Source organism: Chlorocebus sabaeus, chromosome 16 (assembly GCF_047675955.1).
Source record: "Chlorocebus sabaeus isolate Y175 chromosome 16, mChlSab1.0.hap1, whole genome shotgun sequence".
In the NCBI taxonomy this organism is placed as follows: Eukaryota; Metazoa; Chordata; class Mammalia; order Primates; family Cercopithecidae; genus Chlorocebus; species Chlorocebus sabaeus.
In genome coordinates this window covers 19651945-19667945 of record NC_132919.1, presented here as the reverse complement: position 1 = coordinate 19667945, position 16001 = coordinate 19651945, and the positions used below count along the sequence as shown (strand labels likewise).

General features: G+C 46.5%; 1 protein-coding gene across 6 annotated transcripts in view; it reads right to left on the bottom strand.

Moving 5' to 3' along the window:
• Window positions 1–16001, bottom strand: part of SPECC1 (sperm antigen with calponin homology and coiled-coil domains 1) — a 313389-nt gene that overhangs the window by 212207 nt on the left and 85181 nt on the right. For all 6 annotated transcript variants that reach the window (XM_008010643.3, XM_037987818.2, XM_008010650.3 and 3 more), the window contains one exon: window positions 11711–11878. In XM_008010643.3, the coding sequence (XP_008008834.2) occupies window positions 11711–11857 (147 nt within the window). In that variant the 5' untranslated portion in view covers window positions 11858–11878. The remainder of the gene's footprint in view (window positions 1–11710; window positions 11879–16001) is intronic.

Below are 16001 nucleotides of genomic sequence, written 5' to 3'. Positions count from 1 at the left end.
ACTGGGTAATTTACAAAGGAAAGAGGTTTAGTTGACTCACAGTTCCACATGGCTAGGGAGGCCTCACAATCATGGTGGAAAGCAAAGGAGGAACAAAGTCACATCTCACTTTGCTCCTGGTAGGCAAGAGAGAGCATGTGCAGGGGAACTCCCCTTTATAAAACCAACAGACCTCCTGAGACTTATTCACTATCATGAGAACAGCATGATTCAATTACCTCCCACTGGATCCCTCCCAGGACACGTGGGAATTATGGGAGCTACAATTCAAGATGAAATTTGGGTAGGGACACAGCCAAACCGTATCATGGGCCAAACATGACACTTGAGTTGATCCAGAAGTGACACTACTGCCCTTCTTAGAGGAACTCTGTAAAGGTCTTTCCACTTCCCATCTCAGAGTAAAAAGCATTCCTCCACTCAAGCTCTCCAGCCTCTCAAACCATCCATCAGGTCACCTGTATAATACATGTTTAATATTAAATGACCATAGTTTATAATGTCGGCAGCTTTTTCTCAATAGAGAAAAACTATTACTCACTTTTCCAAGAAGCACACTCAGGTGCCTCCCCGGTCCCCAAAGGAAAACCAATTCTGGTTTGAGACTTTGAAAACTCCCTAGATGACATCTCAAATGAAAAAGGGAAATCACAGTGGTTAAGGGAATTCTTAACGCAATAATGCAAGCCATACACACTGGATTCTGCTTTTCCCCTGTCTGATTATCTGACGTTACTAAAATCTGCAAGTCTGACTCAAAGTGCAGAATTTTCAAACTCTACAGCAAAGGCCAAGAGAGGAAGGGCTCTCTGAAACCCAGAATAAACCGGGAAATCCAACAAATAAGAGCACTCCTACTGGGAACAGAAGTGAAACCTCCCCTCGGAGATCCCACCACAGCCTCCGTCCCCAGCCACCACCCTAGAGCAGCAGAGGTAGAGCTTGCCCTACCCCCTTACATAAGGGGTTGGTTCCTGGGACTGGAGGTCTGGGTGAGACGACAGTTGGAGGAAACACAGGACAGCAGTGGGCAAGAAGTGGGAGTTTTGCCTTTGGGGCACTGCAAAAGGACCTGGCACGGCAACAGAGGTGGCACCAGTCATGATAAGAACAGGGGTGAAGCAGTAGCAGTGACTGGGGAAAAGCACAGGTAGCTGCAGCACCACGCTCAGGGCTGGAGGATCTCTGGTGGGGAGTTAGCAGTAAGTGCTGCATCGCAGGGTTTGTTTTTGTTTTCAAGGGTGGGGAGGGAGTGGGAGATGCGAAAGAGGACTTGGGATCTGGGATCTCTACATAGGAGGCTCCCAGCAATCACACAGGAAGGAGGCAGCCCAGGGAGTGGTGAAGGGAGCGGTGCTACTTCTTTCCACATATATGACCCGGGGACCGATGCTGCAGTTCTTCAATTCTAAAATGGAGAAAACATTTCAAGGCCAAGTCAAGAGAATTACTTGAGGCCAGGAGTTCAAGACAAGCCTGAGCAACATAGTAAGACTCCATTTCTACAAATAATCTTTTTTAAAAATTAGTGGGGCGTGGGGCTGCTCCTGAGTAGTCCTAGCTACTCAGGAGGCTGAGGTGGGAGGATTGCTTGAGTTCAAGGCTGCAGTGAGCTATGATTGCACCATTGCACTCTAGTCTGGGCAACAGAGCAAGCGCCTGTCTCCAAAAAAAAAGAAAGAAAGAGAGAAAGCAATTGGTATATCTCTAGAGTTGTGCCCTTAGTTAAGAATTTAAAAGGCCAGGTGCAGTGGCTCTCGCCTGTAATCCCAGCACTTTGGGAGGCCAAGGCGGGCAGATCACGAGGTCAGGAGATCGAGACCATCCTGGCTAACACAGTGAGACCCCATCTCTACTAAAAATACAAAAAAAAAAAATTTGCCGGGCATGGTGGTGGGCACCTGTAGTCCCAGCTACGCGGGAGGCTGAGGCGGGAGAATGGCGTGAACCCGGGAGGCAGAGCTTGCAGTGAGCCGAGATCGCGCCACTGCACTCCAGCCTGGGCGGCAGAGCAAGACTCCATCTCAAAAAAAAAAAAAAAAAGGAAAAAGAATTTAAAGCATTTGATTAAGAACATAAATATTGGTGGCTCTCATCATCATCTTCATCATCATCATTGCAGCTGTTTTCCTAGTGCCCCCCATGGTGGTTCTCCAGGCTGGTAGCAACAGCAGCATCTTCAGATTTACAAACAAAACTTTGGAAGGAGGGCATGAAGTATTATGCTGTGTTAGGAATCGAGCAACTTGTGAGCCACAGAGCCCTGGGAAAGTTATCATCTAGGGGCTCAGTTTCCTCACCTCCGAAAGAGAATAATTTTTTTTCTTTTTCTTTTTTTTTTTTTTTTTTTTTTGACAGTCTCACTCTTTCACCCAAGCTGGAGTGCAGTGGTGCGATTTTGGCTCACTGCAACCTCCGCCTCCCATATTTGAGCGATTCTCCTGCCTCTGCCTCCTGAGTAGCTGGGATTACAGGCATGCACCACCACACCCAGCTAATTTTTGTACTTTTAGCAGAGGCAGAGTTTCTCTATGTTGGCAAGGCTGGTCTCAAACTCCTGACCTCAGGTGATCCACCCGCTTTGGCCTCCCAAAGTGGTGGGATTACAGGCATGAGCCACCGTGCCTGGCCACAAAACAGAAGAATTTTTATCACCTAAGATCCTTCTCCCTGTTTATGTCCTCATTGCTATGAGACTGCATATGCTTATTAGGCTTAAAGAATTTATTGATCAATGTCACTGCATATTGTGCACATGTACTCAGAGCACAAATAGCAGAGAATACAAAAATACCCCACGCTGTCTGGGCTGATTAGTTGAAGAAGGAATGTGCTGATGCTTTCACGATCCTGCACTGACTGTACTCATCACGCCTTCTGTTTAGTACATGTAGTGGCTGCTTTTTTACCCTCCTTACATCAGAAAAACTGCACCATTAAGTGCCCGTGGTAAATGCCAAATATCATACTAACCAACTGATCGTACCTCCACTTCAAACACACTGATTTTTGACCACTGATCCTAAAACAGACTTTATATTCATTCCACAAACATGGAAATGCCACTACTCATAGCCTAGGGCCTGGCTGAAGCAACATTTGACACGGAAAAGAATGTGAACAATGGGTCCTGAGCAGAGGGTGGGGCTCCCTTCCTCACCCCTCTTCTGCTCTCCCCTTCTCCTCCAGCCAGCTCACCCACAGCGAAAGAGCCATTAGAATATGGAGCCACCTAGTATGTTAGCTGTAAAGGCTGAAGGGCATTCCAGCCATCCAATAGCCTTTCAGTGAATCCTGCAGTGAGATAAAGTCCAAATTTCAGTGCCAGGAGGAAGTGAGCGGGGGATGCGGAGGTCCTGGGGAGACAGGGGGGCACTCCTCCTGGGATGCCATGCTCCTAGGGAGACTGCAGCGGCCCTCCACGTGTATGTGGGAGAGGGAGGGGAAGATCGGCAGGAGAAACAGCTCCAAAAACCTCCCTCCCTTCTTGTCACTGGGCCAGGGCTGCTTCTGTTGGGCCTGTGGCTTCTCCATTCCTGTCCCTCCCATCCTAGACACTATAATTCAGCTAAGCTTTACCAAAAACCCACTAGAGGCTGGACGCACATCTTAGCCCATGTCCACTAAGTAGATCTGTACGCTTTGTATATGGCATGAATGTCAAAGTGAATCAGGAGGCCCTGCCACTCAGAGTTAACCACCTACAAAGTTAACATCTGCAGAGTTAACCACATACAACCATGCAGAACACACTGAGGACAGCACTAAGCTGCAGAGAAACAAATGTGGAGAAAGCCCAGGAGGGGCCGGAGGAGTCCCAAGACCTCCCAGAAGAGGCCATGATGCGGTTTTTCTCAGGCAGAGAGGGCAGCGAGGCATTCTGGAGGGGCGGGTGTTTTCCACAGCACCGCCAGGCTGAAGACCAACAGGAGCCAGGAGGCCTCCACCCCATGTCACAAGGGTTGGGACAAAAGCCATGTCATGTGGCAGCACAGTTTAGTGGCCAAGGGCTCAAAATTCAGAGCACCTGGGTCTGAATCCTGGCTCTGCCAGTGCTTAGCTGTATGACCTTGGGCAAATCACGTCACCTCTCTGTGCTTTGGTTTCTTCACCTAAAAAGTAAGTAGAGTCATGGTACCCACTTCAGAGTGTTGCTCTGAGGATTAAACAAGTTAGCCATGTCGTGTGCTTAGGATAACAGTGTCTGACACAGTATGCATTCAACAAATACCAGCTATAACAATAACAAATGAAAATCATCATTATTGTTTTTACTATTGTTATCCTGTAAAAACTAAATTCAAATTAAGGCAAAGAGGAAGAGGAAGGAGGGTAGTGTTTTAGGAAAAGATGAATGCAATGCAACGGGGATTCCAGAGAGTACAATAGAAGATCAAGCAAGTCATTAACCTCACTGAACCTCAGGCTCTTCTTCTGGTAAATCCATCCAAGAACAAAATTCAGTAAAAATGTATAGTGTGCCTGCCTGTGATGCACCAGGCATAGCTAGGGATAACACACATTTTACTCAGCTATTGTGTTCCATTTTGTGAGCCAGCCACACCCAGCTGACTCTGTCTTCTCTTGGGCTGTGGGATTTTACACTGCACTGTGGGTAGATGTGGCCCTGTCCTTCCCAGGCAACAGGATAAGTATGATGTGCTGCAGGCCAGTGCTGTGCCACCTCCCTCCCGTAGGGCATGGAGTTTGAGTAGCAGCAAAGCTTTCAAAGGGAGCACTTCATTTCCCCTGCACCTTCCACAAGGAATTCCATTTGAAAAAGACTGGTAGCTTAGAAGGTTTCCTGGGGGTAGGACATAAAGACAAAAAACTGATCCCACGTGTCCTTCGAAACAAACAGCTGAAAGTAGCTACTCTTATTTTGTTACTGCTTTTTGGATGCAACATCAAAGGGAAAGCTACCAGTCTCAGACACTAATTCTTGCTCTTTCTCTATTCACCATTGCATTTTTGGCTTTGTGTCCTGGCCACAGCACAACTTGAGATTTCTGGCTTGTTCCAGAAGATCCTAGGAAGGTGTGCACTTCCGTGCTGCTTTGGTGTTTAGTAAATATCTCCACTATCAGTTTCACTGACATTTAAGCTGCCAACCACCTGTATAAGAAAGCGTATAAAAGGAAAAAGTTTAAATACCTCACAGATTACAGTAACTAAGACATTCCTCTCAATTCCACAAAGATGCAGAAAAGAATCCATCACTCTAAAATCATCAGACATAACATAATCTGGTTGTTAGTGGTGGATAACATGTTATGGTTGGACACTGCTTCTCAAACTTGAGCAGACATCAGAGTCATGGGAAGGGTTTGTTAAAATGCACCTTTTTCCTCCTCACAGTGACATGGGAGCCTTAGGATCTGCTCAGCACATTCCTTTTCTGCTGAAGCAAGCTCAAGCCAACATTTCATCATTTGCAACCAAACAGCCCCGACTAATAGACCTGGGTCTTGCAAATGGCCGCCTGTGGCAACTGGAGCACTGCAGGTACTCTTTTTTCTGGGCTGCGCTCAGATACCATGACGAGGATTTACAGGAGGGTCTGCACCCTCCCTGGGCTCCCATGCCCCCAGCCCCTGCCCTGCTTTCTTTCACTGCTCCTTCAGTTCAGGCCAATATCGAAAGTCAGGTATTTAGACACTTCTCAAAAGAAGACATTTATGCAGCCAACAAACATATGAAAAAAAGCTCATCGTCACTGGTCATTAGAGAAATGCAAATCAAAACCATAATGAGATACCATCTCACACCAGTTAGAATGGTGATCACTAAAAAGTCAGGAAACAACAGATGCTGGGGAGGCTGTAGAGAAATAGGAATGCTTTTACACTGTTGGTGGGAGTGTAAATTAGTTCAACCATTGTGGAAGACAGTGTGACGATTCCTCAAGGATCTAGAACCAGAAATACCATTTGACCCAGCAATCTCATTACTGGGTATATACCCAAAGGAATATAAATCATTCCACTATAAAGACACATGCACACATATGTTTACTGCAGCACTATTTTCAATAGCAAAAACTTGGAACCAACCTAAATGTCCATCAATGATAGACTGCATAAAGAAAATGTGGCACATATACACCATGGAATACTATGCAGCCACAAAAAAGAATGAGTTCACGTCCTTTGCAGGGACATGGATGAAGCTGGAAGCCATCATTCTCAGCAAACTAACACAGGAACAGAAAACCAAACACTGCATGTTCTCACTCATAAGTGGGAGTTGAACAATGAGAACACATGCACACAGGGAGAGGAACATCACACACCCAGGTCTGTTGGTGGGTGGGGGGACAAGGAGAGGGAGAACATTAAGACAAATACCTAATGCATGTGGGGCTTAAAACCTAGATGACGGGTTGATAGATTCTGCAAACCACCATGGCACATACATATCTATGTAACAAACCTGCATGTTCTGCACATGTATCCCAGAACTTAAAGTAAAATTTAAAAAAAATTCAAATTCAAATTTTAAAAAAGAAAGTCAGGTATTTAGTTCTACTTTGGGTGGATTTGTCTCAGGGTTCCTGTTTTGACCAGTGAAACCCTATCTATCCATTTACTATAAAGCAAATATAGTGAGATGCGAACCATAGGACCTAGGTGGTGGTCTATGGTGTCTGCTGTAGGATCCCCTGTACTACTGTAGAACCTCCCCGTGTGCTTACAAATTGTCATAGTAAAATATTGGGAGGTTGTCCACCACAATTTCCTCTTTTTCACTTCTGTTCTCTGACTTCCTGCTTAGTCTTTTTCTTCTTCCCATACCATAGGTGGAAAGATGAAGGTCCAATCAGATGAACAGAACCCGGGCTGGAAAGGCCAGGCGGGCTTCATTTCTTTCTGCTGCTCCTTCCCTCAAGCCCTATCATTGTCCTGCACAGAATCAGGCCTGGAGAGGACAGGAATCGGGAAGGAGAGCAGAAGGCGCCTAATATGTGCATGGTACCAAGTGCAGAAAAAGTTTTTCAAAACATTAATTTAAAAAATAATAACAATAAAAAAATTTAAAACGATACAGTATAACAACTGTGTACGTGGCAGTTACATTGCATGAGGTATCATAAATAATCTAGAGATGACTTAAAGTATACGGGAGGATGAGTGTAGGTTATACGCAAATACCCTTTATATCAGGGACTTGAGTATCCATGGATTTTGGTATCCACAGTGGGTCCTGGAACCAATTCCCCAAAGATACCAAGGAATGACTGTATTTGCTTTTCCCTGACATTTTCCCTGTGGAACAAGTTTCCAAAACATGAACCTATTGATGGGAGAAGTGGCCAGAATCTCATTCATTGTCCTTTAGAAACACTCCTACGCTTGACTGAATTGCTGCAATCTCATAAAACTTGAACGGATGAGGAATTGCTTCTTGTGGATGAGCAAAGAAAAGTGGTTTCTAGAGATGGAGTCTACTCCTGGTGAAGATGTTGACCATTGTTAAAATGACAAAGGATTTTAAAATACCACATAAATTTATTAAATTACAAGTAGAGTTCGAGAGGATTGACTCCTTTTTTTTTTTTTTTTTTTTTTTTTTTTTGAGACAGTCTCGCTCTGTCAACCAGACTGGAGTGCAGTGGTGCAGTCTCAGCCTACTACAACCTCTGCCTCATGGGTTCAGGCGGTTCTCCTGCCTCAGCCTCCCGAGTGGCTGGGATTGCAGGCACATGCTACCATGCCTGGCTGATTTTTGTATTTTTGGTGGAGATGGGGTTTCATCATGTTGGCCAGGCTGGTCTTAAACTCCCGGCCTCAGGTGTTCCACCTGCCTTGGCCTCTTGAAGTGCTGAGATTACAGACCTACTGACTCCAATTTTGAAACAAGTTCTACTGTGGGTGAAATATTATCCAACAGCATCACATGATACAGATAAATCTTTTGTGAAAGGAAGAGTCAGTTGATGCAACCAACTTCATTGTTGTCATATTTCAAGAAATTTCCACAGCCACCTCAACCCTCAGCAACCACCACGCTGGTCAATCAGTGGCCTTCAACATCAAGGTAAGACCCTCTACTAGGGAAAAGATTACAACTCACTGAAGGCTCAAATGATCCTTAGCATTTTTTAGCAATAAAGTATTTTTAAATTAAAAAAAAAAACACTCCTACGCTTCCAGCCTTTACATATACATATATACATATATACATATATATATATATATATATATATATATATATATATATATATTTTTTTTTTTTTTTTTGAGATAGAGTCTCACTCTGTCACCCAGGCTGGAGTGCAGTGATGCGATCTTGGCTCACTGCAACCTCCGCCTCCTGGGTTCAAGCGATTCTCCTGTCTCAGCTTCCCAAGTAGCTGGGACTACAGGCATATGCCACCATGCCTGGCTAAGGCTAATTTTGTTGTTTGCTTTTTAGTAGAGATGGGATTTCACCATGTTGGTCAGGCTGGTCTTGAACTCCCGACCTCAGGTGATCCGCCCACCTCAGCCTCCCAAAGTAGCATGAGCCACCCTGCCCAGCCAAGGCCTTATTTTAAGCACTGCTTTTAAAAATATTTCCAGCCAGGCGTGGTGGCTCACGCCTGTAATCCCAGCACTTTGGAAGGCCAAGGCGGGCGGATCATGAGGTCAGGAGATCGAGACCATCCTAGCTAACACGGTGAAATCCCATCTCTACCGAAAATACAAAAAATTAGCTGGGCGTGGTGGTGGGTGCCTGTAGTCCCAGCTACTGGGGAGGCTGAGGCAGGAGAATGGCATGAACCCGGGAGGCAGAGCTTGCAGTGAGCCGAGATCGTGCCACTGCACTCCAGCCTGGGCGACAGAGTGAGACTCTGTCTCAAAAAAAAAAAATTCCGGCCGGGCGCGGTGGCTCAAGCCTGTAATTCCAGCACTTTGGGAGGCCGAGACGGGCGGATCACGAGGTCAGGAGATCGAGACCATCCTGGCGAACACGGTGAAACCCCATCTCTACTAAAAATACAAAAAACTAGCCGGGCGAGGTGGCGGGCGCCTGTAGTCCCAGCTACTCCGGAGGCTGAGGCAGGAGAATGGCGTAAACCCGGGAGGCGGAGCTTGCAGTGAGCTGAGATCCGGCCACTGCACTCCAGCCTGGGCGACAGAGCCAGACTCCGTCTCAAAAAAAAAAAAAAAAAAAAAAAAAAAAAAAAAAAAAAATTCCATATTCCAGCAGCTGTAATGGTCTGTTATTGTGGAATGTATGTATTCATTTAAAAATCTAAGTTTATATATTGCTTATTGGATATAGAAAAAATAGTAATAAACATAAAAATCTAAGTTTAAAATGTGCTGTTGGGTTGAAGATAATAAAAACAAAACTAATGGAAATGATGGTTGAATCCAGGATAATAGAATAATAAACAAAATTACACATAGGACGCTTTACCCACATTTACTCCTTGTGGCAAAGAAGGTGTTACCTTCATCTGAAAGACAAGGAAGCACAAGCTCAGGGCAACTACACAGCTTGCCTGCAGCTTCACAGTGGGGAAGTGGCAGAGCCAGGATTCCAGCTCAGGCCAGCCCCACACCCCCAAGCTCCTCCTGTTCCATCAGACCGCCAGAAAACAGGTGTGTTCGTCATTCAATAAATACTGAGTGCCTACCAGGTAGCAGATGCTCTTCTAAGCACTAGGGACAGAAATGAGGACAACAAAGAAAGCATACAGTCCCTTCCCCAAGGGGGCTTACTTTCCAGCCATGAGAAGACAGACCCTAAACAAGCAGATGGGTGCAATGGCACCAAGAGCTGAGAAGGAAAACAACGCAGCAGGAGGAGGAGGATGGAGGTCAAGGGCACTTCCTACAGAGGCACCAGGTGCTTACCAGGCAGAGGGAGAAGCAAACACAAACACACTAGCGCAGGAGTGCACCTGGCAATCCGAGGGACAGCTGTCACCAGACACCAGCAGACTGTGTAGCTGGAGCTCCAGGAGCCAGGGCACAGAGGAGCGAGACCACATCTGAGAGGGAGGGGATGCTGGCCATTTCAAGGACTTTGCTTTTCACTCTGAGTGAATGGGGAGAGTCACTAGAGGGTTGAAGCAGAGAAGTGACATGACTCAGGTGTTCCAAGGAGCAGGACCAGGGCACAGAAGGGTGGGGGCATGACCCAACTAGTCACAAGGGAGGCGGTGAGAATTGGCTGGAGTTGACACGTATTTTTAAGGTAGAAGTGATGGCCTTTCACTGATGGACTGTGAGATATGAGAAAAGGAGGGTTTAAGGGTGATGCCACTGGCTGTGGCCTGGGCAACTGAAAAGACGGAGTTGCTATTTACACAAACAGTAAGATTGAGGGGGAGCAGGTTAGCGGGTGGTGAGAGAGATGGAAAGGAAAGCACTGAGATTCAGTTTTGGACATATTACATTGGAGGGAGTGTTTGGACATCCAAGGGTGATGTCACAAAGGCAGTTACAGGGGTCCCAGCTGGAGATGCAAATTTGGACATTATCCATGTAGAGTGTTAAAAGCCATGAGAATGGACCCTGTCACGTGGAACAATGGTTCTCGATGGGGACAGTGCTGTCCCTCAGGGGATGTGTTGAAAATCTGAGGGCACATTTTTGATTGTCATCATGACTGGATGTGTTAGCCCTAAAATGCTCATGACAATCTTACACAAAGAACAGCTCCACGACCCACACACGTTTCACTGAATCCACAGGCACTGACGCAGGTGGAACACCTTTTATTATTATCTGAGCCTAGAGCCTCCCTCCATTTGACTCATAAAAACAATGTGCCCCTTGCCTAGCTCTAAGGTACCCTGAACTTTCCAAGAATACATAAAACAAAGGGAGCTGGCACGATGTTTGGTTCAGAACTTCACCAAGAGTGTCTGCTATTTCAAAACAATCCCGTCACTCCTGCAGCAGCCTTCACCATAGTTGAGTCATCAACACGACTCAAATCAGTCTGCATCTCAAATTCATCTGCATTGTAGCTGTCATGCCCATGGTGCTTTAAGGATCATCGCAAGGCCTTCAGCACAGCTGTGCTCAGGCATTGCCGATGGAAATGCATGCTATTTAATACTTCCCTTTTGAATTAGAAGATCGTAATGATTTTTCTAAAGCATTGCACGAGGTAGGTGCTCCTGTCTATGAATTTATCTCAGGGCAGCTAAGGAGGCGCTAAGCGTTGCACAGTGAGAGCCTCTCATGTAAAGAAATGAATGCAGCTAGAAAAGAGATGAGTCCAGGAATGTGTCATGGGCCCACCCAACCTTAGAGACCAAAGGGATGGAGGGAGGAGAAAACCAGAGGAGAACGCACTCCCTGATGAAGGGCGTAATCAACAGTGTCCATGCTGCTGCGGGGTCCAGCAAGAGGGGCTTGAAGAACCACAACTGGATTGTGGTGGGCTGCAAAGATTGTGCATGACCTCGACCCCCATCCAGGGTGGTGCTGGGGGCAAAACTGCCGGGATGTCCATGCAACCCAGGGCAGAGGACCTTAATTACTATGTTAAACATTTTGCAGACCTCCTTTCTGGACCCCAGAGGGCCCCCACCCCCACGTGCTAGCTCCACTCCTTCATGTCCAGGCATGCTGGTCCTCCTGTGACCCCTCCTTGGGAACCTCCTTCCCTGCCCCCAGAGGCCACTGGTTTGCCTACTGCCCTCTTCAATCCTCCCAACCCAGGGTATCCAGGCACCCTGCCTGGCCCCGTGCATTTTGGTCCATACCCTGCTGAGTCGGGACTCAAAAGCCAAGGAAGTTGAAGACTTAGAACTCTTCATGCCGGAAGCGGTTGCGGGCAGAGGCCGTGCCCGGTCTGGGCCGTGGCCCCCTGCTCTGATGGCTGGGCTCCAGGGCTTGGCTGCACTCCGCATGTTTGTCTTCCCGGGTCTGTCCTGCAAAACAGCAGAAAAGCAAAGCATGTCTCCATCACTTGAACCTGCTTCATGACATCATCACACTTTACCCCACACACCACGTCACCGCGGACTATCATAGAGTAGGAGCGCCTATGATTTGGCTGGAAATAGACTATTCCTAAGATGGGTTTATAGGCTTTATACTAGGCTAATTTTTACAACTCCACAACAGCTTTTACCAAACTACTAAAACTTAGCTACATTACTGATGTCCTGACATCACTTTTCAGCAGAATGACCTGACACAGCATTCCACCAAATACCCACACACTATGTGTCTGTATCTCACACCCAGATAAAACAGGTCAGACACATAAAAAGCCCATAAGCTTTGTGGCTTTAAGGTTGACAAAGGAACAATTTACTTCTTTTTAAAATAAACATAAATGAATTACTTGAAAGAATTCACAGAAGCACAAAATGACTTTTTTCTTCTTTTGGATAAAAATGAGTTTCATATAAAAATGAATGAAGCACATTTTAATTGGTCAGACCCAACGCTATAGGGCAGAGTGACTGCCCTAACTGCAATATTTTATGAAAGGAAAATTGTTCAAACCAGCAAGATGCAGCTGAAGACATCAGGGGAAAATCCACACAGAGATGTGGAAGACGGCCCAAGACTGGCCAGCAGGGCCGGCGCTGTGATTCCTTAGCAAGGAGAGGCCCAGCCTATCCCTCACCCTCTCAGAGGCTCTGCTTCTTCCGTCAATAACATAACAGGACTGGATTAAACACCCTCTCGGCTCTCTTCCAGCCCCAACCCTGACTCCGCCTGTCCCCACGGACTCAAGGTGTGACACAGGGCGCCAAAGAACATAAGAAATGCACTTTACAAAACACCCACAAGTGACAACCACTTCCAATGGCCACTCTCACAGGGCACAGGGTAGGAGGCGGGGTCTCATTAACTGCCCCCGGGGGATGGCGCCCAGTGCTAGCATCCCTGGCTGCCTCTCCCCTCACGACCCGTTAGCCAGCCACAAGAAGAACCACAGGCAGCATCCTGCTCAGCCTGCGACATCGTTTCTCCTGACAACATCTCTCTGCGAGGCCATCTAGTTCCAACCCTATTGAAACAGTGACCAGCTGGTGGCGTGTGTCCAGGCATGCACCTGACCGAGCTCACACTGCAGTGCTGATGGCAGCAGCTCTGTGAATGCTGCTACCGGTGGAAACACTCCTTTAAAGGCGGTGTAATTTGTTTTCCATAGTGTTTCCAAGGAAAACTATTAATGATTCAGTTACATGATTAGTTCAGAACCTTATGAGTCTCAGCTTTGTTCCAAGTATCATGATTTTTTAAAATTCTGGATTACGAAAAGCAATTTAATTCTTGTGTATTTTACAGATGTTCGGCACCAGTTATTTTTCTTCTTCAACCCACGATTTTTATTGCTGGTTTCCACAGCAACAATGAAAGAATGCCTAGGTTGAGGCCTACACAGTAACTAATTTCATGAGGACCCCCCTCCCAAAATAAAATGAATGAACAGAGCCGGAGTGACTCTTGAAGAGAATTACTGATGAATTTTACCAATTACTGCAGAATCAACCAGCAACCTGTCTGTCTGACTCATGGAGATGACTTAATAAAATATTTGTTTAATCAAGGCACCCTTTGTTATGATTAGAATTACTTAGAAATGACTATTACAGGCCAGGCACAGTGGCTTATGCCTGTAATTCCAATATTTGGGGAGGCCAAAGCGGGAGGATCACTTGACTCCAGGAGTTTGAGGCCAGCCTGGGCAACACAGCAAGACTCTGTCTCTACAAAAAATACAAAAATTAGCCAGGCATGGTGGTGCACACCTGTAGTCCCAGCTACTTGGGAGGCTGAGCTGGGAAGATGGCATGAGTCCAGGAGGTCGAGGCTGCAGTGAGCTGAGATCCGGCCACTGCACTCCAGCCTGGGCAACAAAGCAAGACTCCGTCTCAAAAAATAAATAAATAAATAAATAAATAAATAAATAAATAAATAAATAAAGGACTGGATATTACAGGGCTTACTTTATGAAAACATAGGATGATTTTGCAATCTGACTACATTTTCCAAAATCTGCCCAGGTTACCCTTGAAATGAAATGCCTTTTATTTACTGCCCACTTCCACCGCAAAAGAGAAAAATATAGAGATGAAAAGCAGCAGGAAGAGGGTAGACGTTTTCCCTGTCAACATTTTCCCCAACATTTCAGGAGTCTAAGTCCTTGGTTAAAGAAAAGAAGGAAAAGCCATCTCAGCCAAAATTCAAGTATTTAAACTTCTCTCTTAATCTCTGGCAACAAATGTGTCGATCCTGTGGACGGTGCCCCTGACAAACATGCAGCGGTCTTTCCAGGGTTGGGGGGTGGCCCGCTCTGAGGCAGCGCTCTCCAGGCCTGTGTTTGTTGCATCAGGCCTCTTTCCCTATTCTCTTGGACCCTCTGAATTCAACCCACCTATTCTCACATGACTGTACCCAGAAAATGCTCCTCATCCATCCCCCTCCTGCCGCCCACTCCCTTTTCCTGAGCATCTTCGGCTTCACTCCCATCATTGTTTTCCTGGGCTAGGCCTTCCATTTTGTACCCACCCATCAGCCATACACTTCTCCTCAAATCTCATCTTCTCAAATTTAAAATATACAATATAGGCTGGGAGTGGCTCACGCCTGTAATCCTAGCACTTTAGGAGGCCAAGGTGGGTGGATTGCCTGTGTTCAGGAGTTTGAGACCAGCCTAGGCAACATGGGAAGATCCCATTTCACTAAAAATACAAAAAATTAGCTGAATGGGGTGGTGCACAACTGTAGTCCCAGCTACTCGGGGAACTGAGGTGTGAGAATCGCTTGAACCCAGGAGGCAGAGGTTGTAGTGAACCAAGATTGAGCCACTGTACTCCAGCCTGGGTGACAGAGGGAGACTCCATCTCCAAAAAAAGAGAAAAGAAAAGAAAAGAAAGAAAAAGAAAAAAGTACACAATATGCTGCCCTCCGTCCACTTGCAGGAAGGACTCCTACTAGAAGGGGAGCAGGTGCACCCCTAGGCCCACTCCTAGTTTCTTCAGGCTTCCTCCCAATCCACTTCCCACCACTTCTACTACCCTCCTGTCATCCAGCCCCTCGGCCTGGCTCTCTGACCTAGGAAGTCAGTTCATTTACATAAACGCTGTCATGAGCTGAGAGCAGCTATCCTATTTCACTCTGAGCCTGGCAAGGCACTGCTAAATGCTCTATGTGAATGGCTCAGTAACCCTATGAGGTAAGGGTCACCTCCTGCTACGATCTGAGTGTTCTCCCAGAATGTACCTGTTGGAACCTAATCCCCACTGTGGTATTAGGAGGTAGGGCATCTGGGAGGCACAGCCCTCATCAATGCAATTAGTGCCTGAGGGAGCTTGTTTGCCCCTTCCACCAAGGGAGGGCCCTGCAAGAGAACTCCATCTATGAACCAGACAGCAGGCCCTTGCCAGACACCAAATCGAGTGGCACCTTGATCTTGGACGACGCAGCCTCCAGAACTGTGAGCAATAAATTTCTGTTGTTTATAAGCCACCCAGTCTACGGTATTTTTCTTATAGCAGCCTGAAAGACTAAGACATCTCCATTTCACAGGTGAGGAAACTTCATTTCCCCAAGACAGGTTAAGCAACTTACCCAAATCTCAGAGTTTATCATGGAGCCAAGATTCAAACCCAGTTTAAATTGGTTCCAAAACCTACATGCCTAAACACCAGGGACGGATGGCCTCTCTGAATCATCTTTGCTCCCCGGAGAGCACCAAGGCTGTAGATCAAATGCACCTGGTCCAAATTCAGCTCCACTGTTAACATTGTGAACTCAGCCATGCTTTTTGAACACAATTCTCTACATCTTCACCCAATAAGATGGAGTTATCAGTGCCAACTTCGTAAAACTGTAATGACGAAAGGAGAACAGGTCCATCGGGTGCCAGGCACACAAAAGGCTGTCGACAACTATGAGCTGCCCTCCAGACAAAAACTGTTGATGGTGTTCCACGGAGCGCTGCTCTGCCTTCTGACTCAGCAGCACGCAATGATGGGTCAGTTAAATGTGTGTTCAGGGCAGGAGGCAGACAGACACACCAGATCCAAGGAA